A 20274-nucleotide genomic window follows, 5' to 3' on the forward strand; every position below is an offset into this window, starting at 1 on the left:
GTTTTCATTTTGCCCCGTGTTTTATTTAGTCTTGGTGATTTACGTCACAATTAATCAGCAAAGTTGTTCATCTGATGGAAAATTTGACATTTAAAAAGATACTCAAATGGTATAAAGGAGTTTCAATTTTACAAAAAAAATGAGAAAGAAATTACTAACTCTTTGGTAAAAGAAACTGCAGCGATAGAAATTAATTATCCACTTCTCAAATTATCAAATGAAAAGTCTTTATTGACATTACAGACTCCTCTTATAATAGTTGGACAGCTTTTAGCATGTTTTCCTGATAATTTTCAGGATTCATCGGTAATGAGATCTTCTAATTTTTTTAGGCTGGAATCCCTCCTCAATATTACCCTAATTTTCATCTCCATCCACAGACAGAAAGCTGGCTTTATAACCAAATCCCTTCAAATCCCGCTCCCCGAAGTCCTCTCGCGATGTTCTGCAACTGCTCCAAACATCCCAGTTGCCAAATAAGCTAAAGCTAGGCTAACTAGCTGATATGCTGCTAAGTTTACACAAAGTCTCAATGAAGAAGCTTTCTGAGTGATTGGGACATGGAGCTGAGAAGAATTAAGGACCAGGTAGTAAACACTGATTTTGCGGTGATATTAATAAACTTTGGGCAAACTTACTCGACTCTTCACTGTTGTGCACAGCTGCTAGTCATCATAGCTGCACTGCGAGGAAAGTTTTCCTTCAGGCTAATTGTGTCACAGATCCTTTACCATCGAGATTTTGTTTCATTTATATGAAGGCTGAAAGGAAAGGCGTTTTAAAACATAACTTTCAACGTTTTTATCCTTTTCGAGCTTTGCTTTTTACCTTAATCAGAGAGAATGAGGTGATTTAAATAGCATATCCCTTACTGCTCTTATTGTACGTGTTGATAATGTCTTCTCTTTAGTCTCCTCTGATACAGGCCATATTCAGCCGAAATGCAGAAGAAGTTTCATTTTTATTGGAGCACAACGAAAGTGTCAACGCTCAGGTAGGATCATCCTGTCTGGAGCTGATATTGTGATGTCAAAGTTGTTTACTACCCATCTTGGACAAATGCTTAAGGCTATAAAGTTATCAGTTTTTACAATTTTCTTATGGCTATAGGATGTCTATCAAATATAATAACTCACTTAGCACTTATTTCGCTATTTTAAGATAATCTAAATAAATCACAGAGAATAAGAGGCTTGGCACAAGATTGTATAATGACTAAAATAGCAGTATAATCAGTATGTGGCTCTGCTTGGTACAACTACTAATTATTACTGATCGCTAGGCTTATTTAAATCAAAGATGGGGTTTAAAAGCTCAATAAATTGCTGAAGTGTTTAGTAAAATTTCAACTTTAAACTGTTAAAACTTAAGAGTAACAGAGGGATGTTGTGATCTTCCATTGTTATCCTGACAGTAGATTACAGCTAAATAAAAATGTGCATTTTTAGTTAAAATATTCTTGTTTGAGAATTTTTTTTTCTGCCACTAAACTTTTAAAAATATTTCAAATTCCAGGACCAAGAACAAAGCACACCGCTTCATGCTGCTGCCTATTTGGGTGATGTTCATGTCATGGAACTACTTATAAATGCAGGTAAACCAAAGCAGTCGTGATTACTGCATAAGGACTAAAACGTAGAAACAGTGTGCAGCTGAGAAGCTTGTTTTTGATTTTGCTCTCTACGACAGGCGCAAATGTAAACTCTAAGGACCAGGGCTTGCTCACTCCTTTACATCGAGCCGCAGCCTCGAGAAATGAAGTACTTTTATTTACTTTTTTTCTAAATAAAAGGCATTTAAAAAAGCAACTACTTGATTTAACAGCCTAACATGTGATATGTATGTATATTTTTTATAACCGCAGAGGGCTGTAGAACTGCTCCTAAAACACAAAGCAGAACTCAACGCGCGCGACAAATTCTGGCATACTCCCCTACACATGGCAGCTGCAAACTGGGCCACAGGTTGCGCTGCAGCCCTCATACCATATGTTTGCAGCCTGGATGTTGCGGACAAACTGGGAAGAACACCTCTACATCACGCAGCACACAGCGGCCATGCTGAGGTAACCTGTAAAGACGACAGGAAAAAAAACATATGAACTTGTTATGTCCTCTTTTAAATCTTTATGACCAGATTTAAGAGCAGATTTACTTCCTTTAATAAAGCACGTCATGGTTTGAACGTCTTGTTCTGAAATATTTTGTCTGTGTGTAAAGGTATAACTCGGGATTTCTAATTGACAAGCTCGACATCTGGGCGTCTTGCACAAACGCACATGTTTACCCAGGTGTTGTGTTTTACAGATGGTGAACTTGTTCTTGCGTAAAGGAGCCAGTGCAAATGCCAAAGATAAGAAGGACAGACAGCCGATACACTGGGCTGCACATCTCGGTGAGTAAAGTTATATATAAAACCTCTTTAGCCTGAATTAAAGTTTTTAAATATTTGAAAAACCTTCAGCAGCTTTGTTAAGTAAAAGAGCTTTGCAGTTTTCCATCCTGCATCTTCGGTAACTTAAGCCCATTCTGAACAATTTTAACTGAAAAAAACACCATAATAACACATTTGAAGGGTTTTATCTTATATTTTAATGTGGCATGTACTACCTGCTGTACAGTTCAACTAAAAAGCAAGCAAATCTATTAAAGCTAATACAAATAAGCTGCAACTACCTGGTGCATATTAAACTGATCCTATGCTAAAGCACATTTTGATTCAATTTCCTCAACGTCTTGACAATATTTGGTAACTTTGTGAAAGTTCTGAGAATCTGTAAGATTTTAAGGATCTCTGTCTTCTTATTACAACGGTCAGATGAGAAAAGGCTTTAAACTAGTTTCAGTTTGCTGGTTATGTAGCAACGTGTTTTCCTATGTTGTGAACACAGGTTCCTGTAGTAAATGTATGTCTCTTCTTGCAGGACATTTGGACGTCTTGAAGCTGCTGGTGTCCTACATTTCGGACGTGGCGTGCAAAGACAAGCATGGTTACACGCCGCTCCATGCTGCGGCCGCCAGCGGACACCTGGACGTGGTCAGGTGTCTGTTGAGACTCCAGGTGGAGGTAAAAGCTGCCGTAGCTTAGTCGAATAAACTAAACGCCCCAATACTTTTAAACATAAATAATCTGACTGGTGAGAAAGAAAAATACGTTCTGAATTGAGCGAGTTTTGTATTATTTTGTTTCCCCTCCTTGTTTTCAGCCCGATGAGCCAAACAGCTTTGGGAACACGGCGCTTCACATGGCCTGTCACACGGGCCAGGACTCTGTGGCCACTGAACTGGTGAACTGCGGCGCCAACATCAACCAGGCCAACAACCAAGGCAACACGCCGCTGCATCTGGCCACCATCTCCTCCAGCGGCGTGCTCTGTCTTGAGCTCCTGGTCAACAACGGTGCTGATGTCAACATTCAGGTGAAATGTGTCTCTAAAACCAGACGTATTTGTAGAAAGGATTCAAAATGGACTTCCAGATTTACTGCGTTTAATCATTTATCTAAATGTTAAATCTACTGATCTTGAGGATTTGAACAAGTACTTTAAAGGTTTGCTTAGGTGCTGAAAATTTTTTTAACATTTTGAATGCTTGTTTTAGTCTTTTACTGCAAGTAGACTTCGCTTTTACACTTTTATGAAGCTTTTTTTATTAAAATGCTTTTAGTTTAAAATATTTTTGCTTGAAAATGGCTAAGATTTAATAGTCATAGGTAAAAAGAAAATTAAAAAAAATCTATCAGGCACACTTCAATTACCCAGCAGTTCATGTTTCTTTACTTATGAAGCTGTTCTGTGTAAGCAAAAAAATATAAAATATGATTAAGGTAAAAGAGTTTTTCCAAGGTTTCTGATCAGTAACTTTCCTTTCTCACTTTTGTTAACATTACACCACAAAAAAGCTGCTTAATTAAGGCTGAGCAAATCCAGTCGAAGTGAAATCTTCATTTTATTTTTATATGTTTTTTGCACATGAAAATTGGAAAGGAGTCTGAATTTGCTTTGAATGTGTTCAAAACAAGAACTTAAAGACCTCTGGTATATTAAATGTTAATTATTAATGTGTTGAACAGAACAAAGAAGGAAAAAGCGCTTTACACATGGCTGCAACGCACGGACGCTTCACAAGCTCCCAGATTCTGATCCAAAACGGTAACACGCATCCTGCTGCGCCGTGTGACTGACGGTGATTAAAGGGTTTGTCATATGCAAGATTTGTCTTCTTCATTCAGGAGGTGAGATTGATTGTGTGGACATGAATGGAAACACTCCTCTCCACGTTGCTGCCAGATACGGTCAGGAGTTGCTGACCAGCACTCTGCTGACCAACGGAGCAGCCAGGGGCAGGTGAGTCTTTTAAATAATATCTGTGGTTTAAAAAAATGATTAGAAATCCTTGTTGAATTCTCAAAAAGCATCCACTGTATGTTTTTTTTTTATTATTGGTTGCAGAGATTAGCTAATTAATTAATGTGATCTGTAGACAGGGGGTTCACGGGATGCTTCCTCTACATTTTGCGGCGCTGTTTGGCTTCCCAGATTGCTGTCGCAAGTTACTTTCTAACGGTGAGGATCCCTTTAAGTCCACCAGCTCTCTATCAGGATTTTAGCTGTTATCAAGGTTGATTTAGCTATGGCTGAACGGATTTTTTTTTTTTTTGTTTTTGCCTCAGGCCAGTTTTATAACGTGATTCAGGATGGCCAGATCCCAACCCTGGAGTTTGACATAAACACGCAGGACGATTATGGGAGGACCTGCCTACACGCAGCCGCCTCTGGAGGGTGAGAGATCAGACACAATCGAACTCAACCCGGCTTCAGATTGAAGCTTGACCAGAAAAAGAAAATCTGGTACTGGACTAAGTGGAAGAACTGAACTGTTTTGATTATTTAATTAGCTGACGTTACTCTTCTTTGAGTTTTGTTTCCACATTTGCATCGCTTTTAGAGGAGACGTCTACCTGTAATTAAAAGTTTGGGTGTTTGTTGTGTGTAGAGCAGGTACTACATTTAATAAAACCATCTGTGATGCAGCTGCAATACCTTTTTTTTTTTTTTCTCAGCTTCTTTTCCTCCCTGGTAAACGGTCAAATAAATGCTAATAAATGAAACTCTAATCCTTTTTTCATTTGTGCTCATAAAATATGTTGAATCCTTCTTAGATGTTATATCCTTTCTGATATTTGTTTGTTTTGCAGAAATGTTGAGTGTCTTAATTTACTGATAAACAGTGGAGCTGAACTGGATATAAAGGACGACTTGGGGAGGTAAGCAGCAGATGCAGCGTGGCATAAAATCATTTTTAACATTTTTTAAGCCTCTCTATTTTGTCTCTCAGATCTCCTCTGCACTACGCTGCAGCCAATGGGAATAGCCAGTGTACAATTTCTCTAGTGAGAGCCGGAGCAGAGCTCAACGAGGCGGATCTGACGGGCTGCAGCCCTCTGCACTACGCTGCTGCTTCACACACTTTCTGTGGGTGAGAAGCTTTTCCTGTCATTTTAATCAAAAACTTCCTCAAGTTTCTCATCAGCCGTTTAAGCTGAAACTCAGCTGATTCTTGCCGTCAGACAGGGAACTGTTTTGTGGGTTTTTCTGTTGTCCGACTCAGTTAACTTTACTTGTTTTTATTCACAGAGGAGGAACAAAATACGAGCCAGACCTCAGTGAGGAAAGAAAACAAGAAGCCTCTCTGTAAGTAAACCTAATTTTTAGTTGAAAACTTGGTGCTTTTAAAGTGCATCTGTACATAATCCAGTGGGGTTTTTTTTGCATGTTGCTTCAAAGCACAGTTTCAAATGAGCTGCATATAATAATAACACTTTATTTGTTTTTGCCACTAGAAAATGTCAATCAGAAATGTCCTTTAAAGCTAAACTCAGATTTCAAGATGGGATATTTTTCTGGGACAAAAACACTGAAGCATCTCATTCTGTCTGCTGATTTCAGGTGTTTAGACTTTCTGCTTGACAACGGGGCAAATCCCACTCTGAAGAACAGCAGAGGTTACAGTGCTGTTCACTACGCAGCAGCTTATGGGAACAAACAGCATCTGGAACTGGTCAGTTGTGACTTTTATGTATTTTTATTATTTTTTTTTACATTAGTTACTGCAGCCTGCAAGTAATGGCTTTTTTTATTATTATTTTGCTCCTGCAGCTGTTGGAGATTTCTTTTAATTGTCTTGAAGAGGTTGAAAGTAATATTCCAGTCAGTCCTCTGCACCTAGCCGTGAGTATGACGACTATAAATGCTTCACAAGAACCTTTTAATTCTACTAATTACTTTGTGTCTGCAGGCCTACTATGGGCATTGTGAGGCACTGCATTTGCTTTGTGAGACGCTAGTCAGTCTGGATGTGCGGGACATTGAAGGCCAGACTGCGCTCCACCTTGCTGCAAAGAGAGGCTTTTCCAAATGTGTGGAGGTCCTGTTGGAGCACCAGGCTTCCTACACTTTGAAGGAGTACAAGCAGAAGCGGACTGCTCTGCACGCGGCAGGCATGTACTGCAAAAACACAAACTCTTACCAAGTGTTTTGGGTCTAGTTTCTATTGCAAACATCTTGGTACACTTGAAATAAGATGAAACTAACTTAAACGTGACTTGCAGGAAGAAATGGCTTGTTTTAAGTCAGTAATTCCTTAATTTTGACGAAGAAGCAGTGAAATAATCTTGCAGTGGAGCAAGACATGTTTCATCGTTCTTAGGAAATGATTGACTTAAAACAAGCTCCTATTTCTTGCTGAAAAGTTACTTGTAAGGTAGTTTTGTCTTATTTCAAGTGTAATAAGATGTTTGTACTGGAGACTAGTCAAGAATACGTGGTAAGATTTTGTGTTTTTGGAGTATTTCCAAATGTGTTAACTAGTTTTAGTCTTTGAATGATCTTTCTTTTTCACAGCTGCTGAAGGCCAAGTGGACTGTCTGCTTTTACTGGTCAACAGGGAACAAAGTGCTGGCGTCATTGACGCTCAGGACACGCAGGGGCAGTGAGTGGCTGTATGATTCGACTTTTTTCCAACGCTGATGTACTCATCAGCATGAGTTGTTTTTTTCATCCATGACAGAAAACATCCTATTTAAATGAAAAAATGTTTCCCTGGGGCAGAAAGTAAATATTAGATTTCATATTTAAAGTTAAAAAAGAGTAACAAAAAGAATATTTGATATGCAGTGAGTATCTTGATCTTGATTCATTTAAAAAATATTAAGAGAAATATACCCAATATGGACCTCATGTATGATAAAAAGCTAATTTTCCCAGCCAGGATAATTTCACCAGCCTTATTAAGCAGCGAATCCTGTTTGTTTATTAGGACAGCTCTCATCCTGGCAGCTTTAGGACGTCACACTGACTGTGTCCACATCCTGTTGGAGAAAAATGCAAATCCGGATGCTGCAGATAAGCGAGGCTTTACTGCACTGCACAGAGCTGTGAGTTGCTGCACATCACACATTGCAGTTCTTCTTTTTAGCTTCATTAGAACTTTAATTTAATCCAGAAACTGTTTCATGGCCTGCTTATTTTTGCAGGCCATGTTGGGTAGTGAGGACTCTGTGTTGGCTCTGCTGGAACACGGGGCTTCTGCCCTGTGCAGAGACGCTCAGGGAAAGACGCCGCTCCACCTCGCTGCATCCTGTGGTCACACAAAGCTGCTCCACATGCTGCTCAGAGCTGCAAAAAAGGCTGACCCTCTGGACTCCATGCTAGACTTCAGGGGCTACACACCCACACACTGGGCCGCTTACCATGGTGACAATTTGGGCTAATTTTGTTTTAGTCAATTTAGACAATATTCCTAATTAAATTACTTCTTAACTAAATAAGCAAATAAGGACAAGAATACAACTAGAATACGTAAGAATCAACCTCTTTATATTTTGTCTTAGGTCACGAAGGATGTTTACATAATTTACTTGAGAACAGACTTTATAGCAACCAGGAAGGAAATCGCTTCACGCCACTGCACTGTGCTTTGTGAGTATTGTAATAAACTTTAAGCACTAAATTTATGCATTAATTATTATTATATTAGACTAGATTTGTTTATTTAAAGTGCTTTTTGCTTTCCACGCAGAATCAATGGACATGATGCTGCTGCTGGCCTTCTAGTAAAGACGATTGGCCCTCATATTGTTCACACTAATGATACCAAAGGACGGTAGGTTACATTTTCACATCAAAAACACTTGCATTGAAATTACTCCTTGAATCTGAAGGGATGTAAATGCAAATGCATTTTAATTTAGGGAAATAATTTAAATAACACCAGTAAGATATCCATTATTTTTGTTTTATAGTCCTCATAAGTATACATATGAATACTTATGATATCTACATAATGATGTATTGTGCAGTTCACCTGACCTGGGAATCTCTTACAGAGATGTAGACAAACTGGTGTTTAGGTGTTCTCCAAACAATCTGACTGAGGTTAAATAAGTTTTTAAAAGAATCAGAAAAGCTTCAGCAAAACTTCAAAATACCTAAAACCTCTGAAATGTGACTCTACAAAATAATAGCACACATTTTGTATTTTGTTGGTCCATCAAAGAAAATCCTAATAAAATATAGAAGTGTTACGTCAACATGACAAAATGCAAAAAACTCAGAGGGGTATAAATAAAGTATCCCACACATTGCTTTTTTTTCCTGTTAGCAAATGGCAGAAAAGATTAGCATATTAAATGAAATATTTAACGGGTGTCCCAGCTTAGTATTTATTATTTTGGTTTATTTTACGGCAGCTTGGGTGGGTTGTAATTAATTCTGCTGTTTTGTTTTGACGTGCAGGACGCCACTGCATGCAGCTGCTTATTCAGGGAGTGTTGCTGGGCTCCAGCTGGTTCTGGCCCACGGGGCGCAGGTCAATGCCGTAGATCACTCTGGATGCTCGGCTGTAATGGTGGCAGCAGACTTCGGACAGACCATGGCTGTTGGTAGGTAACTAACGATTGTTTGGACCAAAGGTATCTTAGGCTCTTGACTAGAGAGGCAAGCTCTTAATTAATGAGTTAATCTAAAGTTTATTGTTCTTATCGGCTGAATTTAAGGTGTTAAATTAAGGAGCTTGTCAAGTGTTTATATTACAAAACAGAACCGCATAAGGTGTATTTTCCATCCCACTCCGGACTTGTTTAGATCGTTTCTCTTTTCTGCTCTGTTTTGGCAGCCATCTTGTTCTTCTTTTTTATTATGGCGGATTGCAAACAACATTAAGGTGCATACCGCCACCTACATGAGTGTGTAGCAACATTACTTTACTTCCATTAAATTCTATTTTTTAATTCTCTATTCGGAAGATAATTAAATAATGCTTTCCTTAATTTGTAAATATCCACTTTCCTTCGTTTCCCAATATTTGGCCCCATCTTTGTTTCTGGCTCCGTTTAAGGATGACCAAGGGGGCCCTCTACTGGATGGCGGCCAAACTACAACACTAAAAAAAACGAAATAATTTTAATCTAATACACTACTAGTACGTCGATTAATTGTTTGCATCCCTACTTTTGACTGCTTTTTGCTCTTGTTTTCTGTAGTTTTGATCCTCTAACGCTCTACTGCTTACAGGTTGTTTTACATCCTGTTTAAAAACTTTATGATTGTGATGTATAAACCTGTTAGTTGTTGCTTGTTATCTGCCTTTCAGAGTTCTTACTGCTCAAGGCGAAGCCAGACCTGACCCTGGTGGACGTCAACAATAACACAGCACTTCACTTAGCCTGCAGCAAGGTCACATACACACAAACCTGTCCGCTGTTACTCTTTATGATTGGAGTGGGACCTAAAGTTTGGTGCCAACCAGCAGTCTAAGCAGCATTGTTTAGGCTCATGAGCGACATGCTTCTGTCTGCAGGGTCACGAGATGTGTGCTCTGTTGCTCCTTGGGGAGATCACAGACTCCTCCCTCATCAACGCAAGAAACAACTCCCTCCAGATGTGAGTTGCTGTCAAGCTCTGAGCCCCACACCAGCATGACGGCTCCTGAAAAAAACGTGACGATGTGGATAAATTTACTGATGAAACTGTAAAACCCGTTTGTCCTGCAGGCCTCTTCATATTGCTGCGAGAAAAGGCCTGGCCACTGTTGTGCAGGTGTTGCTGAGCAGAGGAGCAGCAGTCATGGCTGTAGATGAGGACGGTAAGTGAGAATATTCATCTGTGAGGGAGATCGCCAAAGGAGTCCGAGTTTTCTAACCTGTTGATCCTCTTCAGGCCACACCCCCGCTCTGGCTTGCGCCCCAAACAAAAACGTAGCCGACTGTCTGGCGTTGATCCTCTCCACCATGAGGCCGTTTCCTCCTAGAGAGGCGGACGCAGCCTCCCATTTCAGCCCCATCCTGAAGAACTGCAGCATCGCTGCCACCTGCGGGTCCAACGGAAGCTTGTGTCATGCTTAAAGCGCACACAAACAGTGATGAAGGGAGAATTTATCAACACACAGCTGCAAGTTATGAACATGTGGCAAGCTGCTACACATCATGTATGTCGTCCTGCATGAGTAGAAATATTTGCTTCTCTTAAATCCAGTCATTTACGTCACTAATATTTGTAGAGCTTTTAGCTTAACTTTTTTATTAAGTCACATACTATGAAGAATTTATTGGGAGTGTTGTTGAGAGCGCACTAAGCAAGCTATACTTCAACCCTCTACACGTCAGTATTTGCTTTTAGGAGATCTTTAAGTCAGTTTAGTTTTTCTGCTTTAAATGGAAATGATTGATTTCCAGTATGTTGAATAGTTGTTGATGATCATGACATGCAACAAATTTTAATGAGGCTTCCATGTTGCCTGAAAGGTTTCTACACATATAGATTTTGATTTCTGTGGTTTTCAGATGCAGATAAGTATAGAAACAACTTTGTTTGCAAACTTTTCCCATTATTCCTCCTCTTGTCCTTCTTTCTTTGTGTCTATCCCCTTCGTTTTTTTCTTGTTTCCTCCTTTTTTTCCTCTTAGTTACCTGACTCACTTACTTTCTTTTGAACTTCTTTACTTTCCCATGTTCTTTATCAATTCCTTCCTTGTGTTGTTTCTTTCTTTCTGCCTGTCGTTTAGTTTCTGTTTCAAATCATTTAAAAATATTTTTTGTATTTTCTATTTAAAATCAGCCAAAAAGAACTGGGAAGTCTGGGAAGATTGTTTTAATAATGACCATTGAACTGAATGGTTTGTTTGTTATCAAGTAGGTCAGACTTAACTTTTCTGTGCCCTTCAACAAATTGTACCTTACATTTTAGGGAATATTTTGAGAACGCACGTTTCTCATAAGCTTTGCAATAATGTGTTGGTGTTTGTTGTATGATTTACAAATGCTTTTGATTTACTCTTTCAAAACATCTAATAGATGCTGTAAACTTTTTATGCAATTCATAAGACTATTTTCTTATCGCGAGTAGCACTAATGTAATTATTGTTACTATAAATTATCATTTATAACATTTAATTTTTAAAAAGATGTAGTTTTTACCATATTGTTTACAGAACAATGTGTATTTATGAATATCCTAAAATGAAGGCCATCTTTTACATGTACTATCTATAACATTCAGTAATGAAGGAATAACCTCAGGTGATTGCATTCAGCACTGAAGGTGTAATAATAAACATTTTCATCTGGATGCTTCAGGTTTAAATGTTGCCTGCTTCAGTGCAATTTGTTAGCAAAGTAAATGTTTTGATGCTAAACTTTTAACTAAAGTTTAAAGAAATTGGAGTATCATTTATTTTCTCCTTTATTCTTATGTTTGGCCAGTTTAAGACCAAAATATGGTCAAATGAAACAATTTTCAACAAATGTTGACACTAAAGGACATTTTATTTTTCTTTACACATTTTTGTCTATTATTTGTTTTTAAATTATTTTGTCTTTAAAATGAAGATAATCTTTTTTGTGACACTAAAGACAAACTCAGTTTACTTGAGTTTTTATTTTATTTTTATTCTAATTCTCTCTTCATTTGAATTTATGCCCTTTCCCAACAGTTTATTGCTGTTTTTAGCTTTGAATAATTATGGTGACAATACATTAGCCATTGCTCTGTTCATGAAAACCTTTTTTCTTTTCTTTTTTTTTTGCTAAATAATACCTCCTCTTGTATCTAAATATGGCTTTAACCATTTGCACAACTGTACAACCTACTTTAATAATCTACCATCTGTTAAAGATATTTTATATTTGAAGCTAAAAAAAAAACTTGCAAATACTTTATTTGCAGAATCTATTCTGTAGCAATGCAATGCATTTTACCAAGGTTTTTATTACTAATACCTTTAATACCAACTTTTGTTTTACCTTTGGTTGCATTTATGACAAAGTAAAAAGAAAAAATTAATACCAGTGAAGTGGCTTCTACTCATTTTTCTTGTCTTTGTAATTGAAATGTTTTAGTTACACTCATTTTATCAGTTTGAAGTGACGGATCAACACAATATACTGCATATATTTAAAATGTGAAGTGATTAACATTTACAGATGAAACTGAAAAGTATGGTGCATTTCTGTTACTTTGTTGTTCTCCATTTTGATTTTTGCCGTTTGTCAGCCATATAAAAGCCCAATTAAATTAATTGAAGTTATTACATGTAATAACTTTGTAATTTTGTAATGTGTTACAAAATATGAACACTTTTAAGGTGCTTTAAATACTTTTTAAGGCCCTACTTTTCATATTCGTCGCTGCTACATATGACGAATGTAACGAAACTACGAACAGTGTTTTGTCCTCTCTTGGCTGCCATCATCAGTCTTACTACAGTTATTTCAGGTTAAAGTGTAGAGTAGGAGATTGCATGAGCTTCCTTTTTGAACTGTGACAAAACATTATGTAAAGGAGTAGATGAAATGGAGTTTAATGTGAGCTAATTTTAGTTTTGTCAACATTATTTCTGTGGCTCACCGAAGACATAATTCCGATAAATACTCTAAAATGATATTCCACAATATTACCCAAAAAAGGAAAATGAGTTATATGTGTTGCAAGTTTCTTAAAATTATATAGTAAAATTGTAACATTTTGACTACTTTGGCCTGACCAATTAGCCAAGAAAATCCGATTTAGCGTCTTTTTTGTTTGTTTGCTGATGAAAAGTGGAAGTTCCGAGTTCCCTTGAGCGCCTTAAACGTAGCATAGCGTTGACCATCAGCGGATTGCTGCTAGTGGCTCCTCGGTCGCAGACATGGCGAACGTGGTCCTGGAGTTCAAGGTTTCTTCCGGCGACTCGGAGCCCCAGAATCGGCCCGTCCTGATTCTGGGCCAGCAGAACAACCTACAGCAACTCAGCTGGAGCCACATCAAAGGAAAACTGCAGCCCGTCGTTAGCAAAGAGGTGAGGAAGTGCTGTAGCCGGGTGTTTGCTAGTGTTAGCGCCACGCTAATTGAAGATAACGCAGACTAACACGTTGAGAGTTAATAAAGTTCTGCTACAGATGTTTTGGTATTATCTACTGTTAAAGTAGTCCAAGAGACCAACTTTTAAATATGTTCATATTGTTTTAGCATGGTTTAAAAAAACGATAGTTTTTTTTTTATTGGTGCTCCGTTACCTGGAAATGACAGGGAAAAAACAAAAAACGGCGTCATTAGCAAACTTAAGTATTAAATTGATACGTATATTTTGGATCGACGATTCTGATTTAACATTTAAGGTTCTATTTTCCGTTTGTTTGTTTTACTGTTCACGTTTTTAAGAGTGGCGAGACTTTTTAAATCTTGTTCATCTTACTGATAAGAGGTTAGGAAAGCCCAGCAATCAGATCCAAGCAAAAAGAGAGGTTAAACTTTGATCCCATCTTAGGTATTGCAGTCTGCTACCTACGTTAATTTCCCCCCTACAGTCTTCAAATCATTTTTTCCAACCTTTCTTTCATTATGTGTCGTGATGGTATGTGTGGGTGTTGCAACAAAACTTTATTTTGAGCAGGAAATAGAATAGGACAGAGGTGAGAGAGTCTTTTACCACAGCAAAAACATAAAAGTAAAACGATGACGAGGTTAAGTTTCTGGAGCATAAACATTCACCCACACACACTTACCTCCCAGTTATTAAGTAACTCCTCTCTTGCATGATATTTATTTCAGGTTTGACATCTATATTTTCACCTTAAGTTATCTTGACTAAATGTAAATATGTATGTTTCCATAAACTCATTGAAAAACTGTTTTAATGTTTTTTTATTGAACGTCTATTAAAATGCAACCAAAAAGCTTTATTTCCTTATAGAGAGACGAACGTTTCACCTTATTTAATTTAATTTTTTTCAGACCTGGCAGGCAGCTCTCAGCACCTTGAACCCAAACCCCACAGATAGCTGCCCTCTGTACCTGAACCAAGCCGTGGTGGCCGCTCTTCCTTCACGGGTCAGCAGGCACAACAGCCCGGCTTCTGTCCACTTCCTCTCCCGCCTGATCCGGTCCTGCCTTCCTGCAGGGAGCAACCGCTGCATTGTGGTCAGTGTCTATCCTGGTGAAAATGTCAGGATCAGCCCTAGTAAACCTGATTGGTTATTAATCAGCTAACACACACGTCTTGTCCTCTGTAGGTGGTGTGTGAGCGTTCAGATGTGTTCGCCTCTGCTTGTGCCGTTGCCAGGGCCTTCCCCCTCTTCACCCGGCGCTCAGCATCCTCTCGCAGGACTGAGAAAAAGCATGTGACCGTGGAGTTTGTGGTCGTCGATAACGATGGATGTCTCCTGGATGACGCAGAACTCAAGGTATGACCTTTATCTGCTTAGTTTCCCCTCCTTCAGTCACATCATTTCATTTTCTAACGTTCACATTAGGGTTGGACGATATGGATGAAAAACTTATTACAATATATGCATAACTGTCACTCCTGATAATTATTGATTAATTTTTTTGTTTTAAAATACTACCAAACAGGTGACATGACTTTTCCTGTTAGTCAGTTTTCACTCCAAATTGTTTATTATTATTATTATTATTTTTTAAGCAGTTATGAGGCACAGTGGCAAAACCTGAAACTGCTCCTGTTCCAGTTACTCAATGGGTTGTTGCTAGGTAACCACAAGCTACTCAACAGATTGTTGCCAGGCAACCAAAAATGAGTGAGTTAGCTGAAGCCACCAACCTAGCTTAGCTGGCTTTCAGAGGTTGAGCAGCTGAATCCTTTCCTCTGCCTACATCTCCCAGAATGCATCTCAGATGTTTTATCTATTGATACTGATAACTTGTCTATTGCGATATTTATAGTTGATTTATTGTCCAGCCCCGGTTCACATAAGGTTTTTTTATTTATTAATTTTAGTGTCTCTCCAATGCTGCTGATGGCGTCCGGCTGGCAGCTCGCATTGTGGACACGCCCTGCAGTGAGATGAACACCGACCACTTCCTAGATGCAAGTCATTATTTTTGGAAAACCTTCATATTTTACCTCATAATGTTTTCCCAGATTTTTTAGAGATTTGGTTTTCTAAAATCCTTTTATTGATTCCTTAAGCATAAACTGAAGTACAAGCCACATTAGGTGGTTGAAATGAAGTGTTGCCATTCTGATAAGTTTTAATCATTTTACTGTTTTTGTTACAGGAAATAAAGGCTGTAGGAAGTGAACTAGGAATTACTCCAGTCATCATTCGTGGAGAGGAACTGAAACAAAGAGGATTTGGAGGTAGAGCATTTGCATGTTTGTGGCTTTCTGTACTTATAAAAGTTTCTATTGTTGCTCTCAGCTCTGCAAATAGTAAGAAATAGGAGGGTGTTGAAGCACCATTGACTTATTGGTAACAGGGTTGTCCCAATAAAAAATTAAAACTCTATACCAGTACTAAGAAAAATACATGTTTCCACTTGTCAGTTTGTTTTCATTCCTCATGAACCCTTCTAGACCGAACATGCCGCCGACAACCCGGCCAAATTTCCAGGACCGTAATTGTGCCACACTTTGCGCTATCTGAAAAATTCAAACGGTTTCTGAGAGGGGAGTTGCACTTTTCATTCAGTATCTGGTTATTACGCCGTAGCAGGGAGTGAAATTAATCTGAGAGGCGCTCTTAATAGATGGTAAATTGCGAAAATAACTCACTAGATACTGAAAGTTCCAGTTGTTATGGATAAATGGGCAAATATACATTTTCTCACAGGGCATTTAAAGAACTGCGTACAATTAAAACAAGCAAAAAATATCTTCAAATCTTATTTGAAATCTTAATCATTTGAGGTCTAAGATTTGAAACTTAGACCTCAAATGGCCTAAGTTTCAAATCTTAGGCCTCAAAGAGTTAAAAATAATATGTGTGACTCTATGTAGTATCATGATGAAAGGGCTAGAAATAAACTTACTGATATTTTTATGGTTTAATTTTGGAATAAGGTTTATTCAGGGCAGAATAACTTTATAAACTGACGTGAATTAGTTTGTTCAAATATCTCATCATTAATAGCAGTTATGTTTTGTTTTTCTTTCCTCCACTCTCAGGTATTTACGGCGTCGGGAAGGCTGCAGAGCATCCTCCTGCGTTAGCGGTGTTGAGCCACACTCCTGACGGGGCGACGCAGACCATCGCATGGGTCGGCAAAGGCATCGTGTACGACACCGGTGGACTCAGCATCAAGGGAAAGGCGAGGAACAAAATGACTTGCATGCACTCTGACAAAAAGATGAAGTAACTTCTAGATATTTAATCACTTTAAATATTAACTGAATGAAGCAGCTCTTTGCTTATCTTGTTTTTGGAGGTTTTGTCATCTTTTCATAAATGTGTTAACTTCATCAGATGTTTTCAAAACTAAAAATACATGTGTCTTATTAGACTACAATGCCTGGGATGAAGAGAGACTGCGGTGGAGCTGCTGCCATCTTGGGAGCTTTCAAGGCGACCATCAAACAGGTGAGGCAGCTAATAAAACGATTTCATGTCGCCTCTGGACGCGGTTCTGACCAGCCGCTCTCTGTTGCCGTCCTCAGGGCTTTAAGGATAACCTCCACGCGGTTTTCTGCCTGGCAGAGAACTCTGTGGGACCCACCGCCACTCGACCCGATGACATCCACACGCTCTACTCCGGAAAGTGAGACTCTTTCTGAAATAATTTCGTTCCTCAGAGTTGCGTTTTCTCCTCCCAGCTGCTGTAAATGGTTTGTCTTGTCTGAAGGACGGTGGAGATCAACAACACGGATGCAGAGGGCAGACTGGTGCTGGCAGACGGAGTGGTGTACGCCTCCAAAGATCTGTCTGCTGACATCATCCTGGATATGGCCACTCTGACGGGAGCTCAGGTGTTTAAACGCACCAGCACAGGAAGCCGTCATGCAGGTATTGTCTTCGTATTTACTTCTGCTCTTTGTTTTCTGTTCAGGGAATCTCCACAGGGAAGTACCACGCCGCTGTCATGACCAACAGCGAGCAGTGGGAGGGCGCGTGTGTGCGTGCGGGTCGCAGCAGCGGCGATCTGGCCCACCCTCTGGTCTACTGTCCCGAGCTGCACTTCAGCGAGTTCACCTCGGCTCTGGCCGACATGAAAAACTCTGTGGCTGTAAGTGGCAAACTACCGAGTCCTGAACGTCTCTTTACTCCAAGCATGAAAACTGAACTTGGAGGGAAACGATTGTTGCTGCAGCCGTGACACATGCTTTGGTTGTCTGAATTTATATTCGCCTGCTTATAAAGGTTTTTTTTTTTTTTTTTTGTTTATAATAGAAAAAAGTTTTACCTGGTAGTTTTAGTATTTTTTTTATACACGTGTGTAATACATTTTTTCCCCCCTTTACAGATTTTTATTCTATTTTGGCTTTTTTTGTTGTTGCATTTAAATGTCTCTGATTATTGAACTAAAGACAAAAAGAAGTTTTCAAATCATGATTTTATGTATCAGGAGATAAAAATCTATCTAAACCAGCCTGGCCCTATTTAAAAAAGTGCTTGTGATAACTGGTTGTGTCTTTTACTTTGGAGGAATTTCGGCTCCTCTTCTTGCCAGAGTACAATTTAATGAACACTTTTGGGCTTTTCAGAAATGTAACTGGTTAATTAATGATTTAAGGCAGCTGCTAAATGCTGTTCCACACTGGTTGGTTTGGAGAGATTGAATTTAGATTAGTTGCAGTAATAGTTATTTTATTTACTTTGTTTTTCAGGACCGTGAGAATGCCCAGAGCTCCTGTGCCGGCCTTTTTATCGGCTCCCACTTGGGCTTCGATTGGCCTGGCATCTGGGTCCATGTCGACATCGCTTCTCCAGTTCATGCAGTGAGTAACTGTTTAACTTTACGGCTCACAGCTGCTCTCTGCTGCATCAGAATGGTTTTAAAGTCTCAGAAAACATTTGTTCTTATGGTGGTAAACATCAGGACCTCAAATATCTTATAGAGATGGACATTTATTGTAATGTTTATTTATTGTGATAAACTTCTTGTCATGATAACTATTTTGGTTTATCGTCACAATAAATTCCCATTAATGACACTCCAAAACTGTCCGTATTGTTGGGATTGTTTTACTATTTATTTCTCACCGTTTCTTCTGAACACATCAATAATAGGGTTGTGTAATTTTATTGATTCTGCAGTATCTATTGATATTTTTTTCTCAAACTATCGATTTTTCATCAGCGAGTGTTGATACATTAAACCCTACTTTGAGTTTTATGTCAAATACACATGAATTAAATGACAGCTATCACACACACGACATTTTTACCCAGTTGCCATGTAGATTAAAAATGACATGTAATGAAACAACCAGTTACAACTAATTAAATAATGAAATAGATAAGTTACATTATCTAATATAAGTGAATCAGACAAAAAAAGGTTCATTTTCTGCATAACCAGATACACAAAGCCACACAATTAACATTTAAACAAAGCAAATGTATAACAAAAACATTTATTAATTCAACCAAAGTCTATGAAACACACAAAATGTCACCAAAATCCCTCTGACCCTCTAAAATCTTTCAAAATATGTATTGAATCGTACTGAATAGTATTATTTGCTGAATATCGTGATTTATATCGTATCATGAACAGAATATTACGTATTGTACCGCGACATTAGTGTATCCCTGCAGCTCTAATCAATAAATTGGAAAATATGATTAAATGCATTTACGATTTGCAGTTTAACGACATAAATCGCACTTCCTTCTGTGACTGTTGTCCTAATTTATAAATGAAAATGTTTATCTAAAGCAGTGTTTGTGCTTAATGTGACATTCAATCGGATCCATACAGTTGCCTAAAAAATATGTAATTAGTTCTTGTTGTCACTTTCATCAGACGGTTAAAGGTAAACTTAGCAGGCCAGTCGCTGGTGTTTAATGCGGTTCCTGTCTTTGCAGGGCGAGCGTGCCACTGGGTTCGGCGTCGCTCTGCTCATGGCGCTGTTTGGCCAGGCGTCTGATGACTCCATGCTGAACCAGGTGTCTCCTCTGGGAGCGCCGACCAACAAGCCTGAAGACAAGATGGAGCGCGACTGCAAGAGACGAAGGCTGGTGTAGAGCCAGCGGCTCACTCCTCGACCTCCGAGTCGACCCCTCTCGCCCCGGCTGCTGAGGCTCTTCCAGTTTGTCGAAAACATTTTAAAGTGGTGTTTGATTACATTTAATGTGACTCAATGGCAGCCGATCAGTAAAATCAGATGTGGTATAAATGACGATGATCGAACACTGACCTTCTTCACTTTGTCCTGCTTACTGATCAGCTCCATTTCTTCTATCCTTTTTGTTTTAGATTAGTATGTGAAAGTTTAAATATTACCTTAGAAATGAAAAGAAACTGTTATTTTTGTCTTATTAATCAGGTGTATTGTGATTATTTTTGACAGATTTTAACACATACCTCTCAGATTTTCTTAAAAATAACCACCTTTTATCAGCAGGAATCTTTTTAACGGTATTCTTTTATGCCAACGAAGGAGTATGCCATTATGTCTTACACATTGTGTTTTCTAGTGGATCAAATAAATCTGGCAGGAACCACTGCACTTTGGACCAGTGACTACATGAAGCATTACGTTCTCACTGCAGGTTTTAACAGTTTGAAAAATCGTTTAGAAAAAAAAAACATGTATAATGTTGTATTAGTAGCAGAGTCCTGCACAATGGTGTCTTTCCACATGTCTGACAATCATGATGTCCCTCATTAAAGGCAATGCCATCTGAAAAAATAAATAACTAGTATGTGAACTTTAAGATGTTTTTTTGCATTTGTTCCAGGTTGTTTTTGTTCCAAAATCACTAATACATTTGTGTCGAAGCTTTATCGTGTGAAGACAAAGGTCTTCAATTGAATACCTTTGTCTTCAATCATGTGAA

At 38.6% G+C, this 20274-nt stretch overlaps 2 protein-coding genes across 2 annotated transcripts; both read left to right on the forward strand.

Annotated features, from left to right (window-relative positions):
• The first annotated feature begins 429 nt into the window (after positions 1-429).
• ankrd52b (ankyrin repeat domain 52b) lies at positions 430-12342 on the forward strand. The gene is made up of 28 exons (XM_015004246.2): positions 430-587; positions 911-994; positions 1516-1594; positions 1690-1760; positions 1865-2065; positions 2307-2394; positions 2924-3066; positions 3206-3418; positions 4072-4150; positions 4231-4345; positions 4482-4564; positions 4672-4780; positions 5197-5265; positions 5337-5477; positions 5636-5692; positions 5948-6059; positions 6158-6229; positions 6297-6498; positions 6902-6989; positions 7317-7434; positions 7534-7753; positions 7891-7978; positions 8079-8162; positions 8795-8940; positions 9651-9733; positions 9858-9940; positions 10051-10142; positions 10217-12342. The coding sequence occupies exons 1-28, from the start codon at positions 561-563 to the stop codon at positions 10399-10401; spliced, it is 3132 nt and encodes a 1043-aa protein (XP_014859732.2). The 5' UTR covers positions 430-560; the 3' UTR covers positions 10402-12342.
• A 787-nt stretch (positions 12343-13129) lies between these two features.
• Positions 13130-20151, forward strand: npepl1 (aminopeptidase like 1). Its single transcript, XM_015004241.2, has 12 exons — positions 13130-13331; positions 14267-14452; positions 14545-14715; positions 15270-15359; positions 15551-15632; positions 16440-16582; positions 16774-16851; positions 16929-17029; positions 17114-17237; positions 17318-17494; positions 18096-18206; positions 19300-20151. The coding sequence occupies exons 1-12, from the start codon at positions 13182-13184 to the stop codon at positions 19456-19458; spliced, it is 1572 nt and encodes a 523-aa protein (XP_014859727.1). The 5' UTR covers positions 13130-13181; the 3' UTR covers positions 19459-20151.
• The last annotated feature ends 123 nt before the right edge of the window (positions 20152-20274 follow it).

The sequence above is a fragment of the Poecilia mexicana genome, unplaced genomic scaffold (assembly GCF_051168715.1).
Source record: "Poecilia mexicana isolate PSO_F unplaced genomic scaffold, ASM5116871v1 scaffold_5, whole genome shotgun sequence".
Lineage (NCBI taxonomy): Eukaryota > Metazoa > Chordata > Actinopteri > Cyprinodontiformes > Poeciliidae > Poecilia > Poecilia mexicana.

Excerpts from the sequence above, each read along its gene's own strand:
- ankrd52b (XM_015004246.2), top strand. The coding sequence starts at position 561 with ATGGAGCTGAGAAGAATTAAGGACCAG. Across the intron at positions 6,060-6,157 it reads ACAAACAGCATCTGGAACTG|CTGTTGGAGATTTCTTTTAA; the intron begins GTCAGTTGTGAC and ends TTGCTCCTGCAG. Across the intron at positions 9,941-10,050 it reads AGAAACAACTCCCTCCAGAT|GCCTCTTCATATTGCTGCGA; the intron begins GTGAGTTGCTGT and ends TTTGTCCTGCAG.
- npepl1 (XM_015004241.2), top strand. The coding sequence starts at position 13,182 with ATGGCGAACGTGGTCCTGGAGTTCAAGGTTTCTTCCGGCGACTCGGAG. Across the intron at positions 13,332-14,266 it reads AGCCCGTCGTTAGCAAAGAG|ACCTGGCAGGCAGCTCTCAG; the intron begins GTGAGGAAGTGC and ends AATTTTTTTCAG. Across the intron at positions 16,583-16,773 it reads GACTCAGCATCAAGGGAAAG|ACTACAATGCCTGGGATGAA; the intron begins GCGAGGAACAAA and ends GTGTCTTATTAG.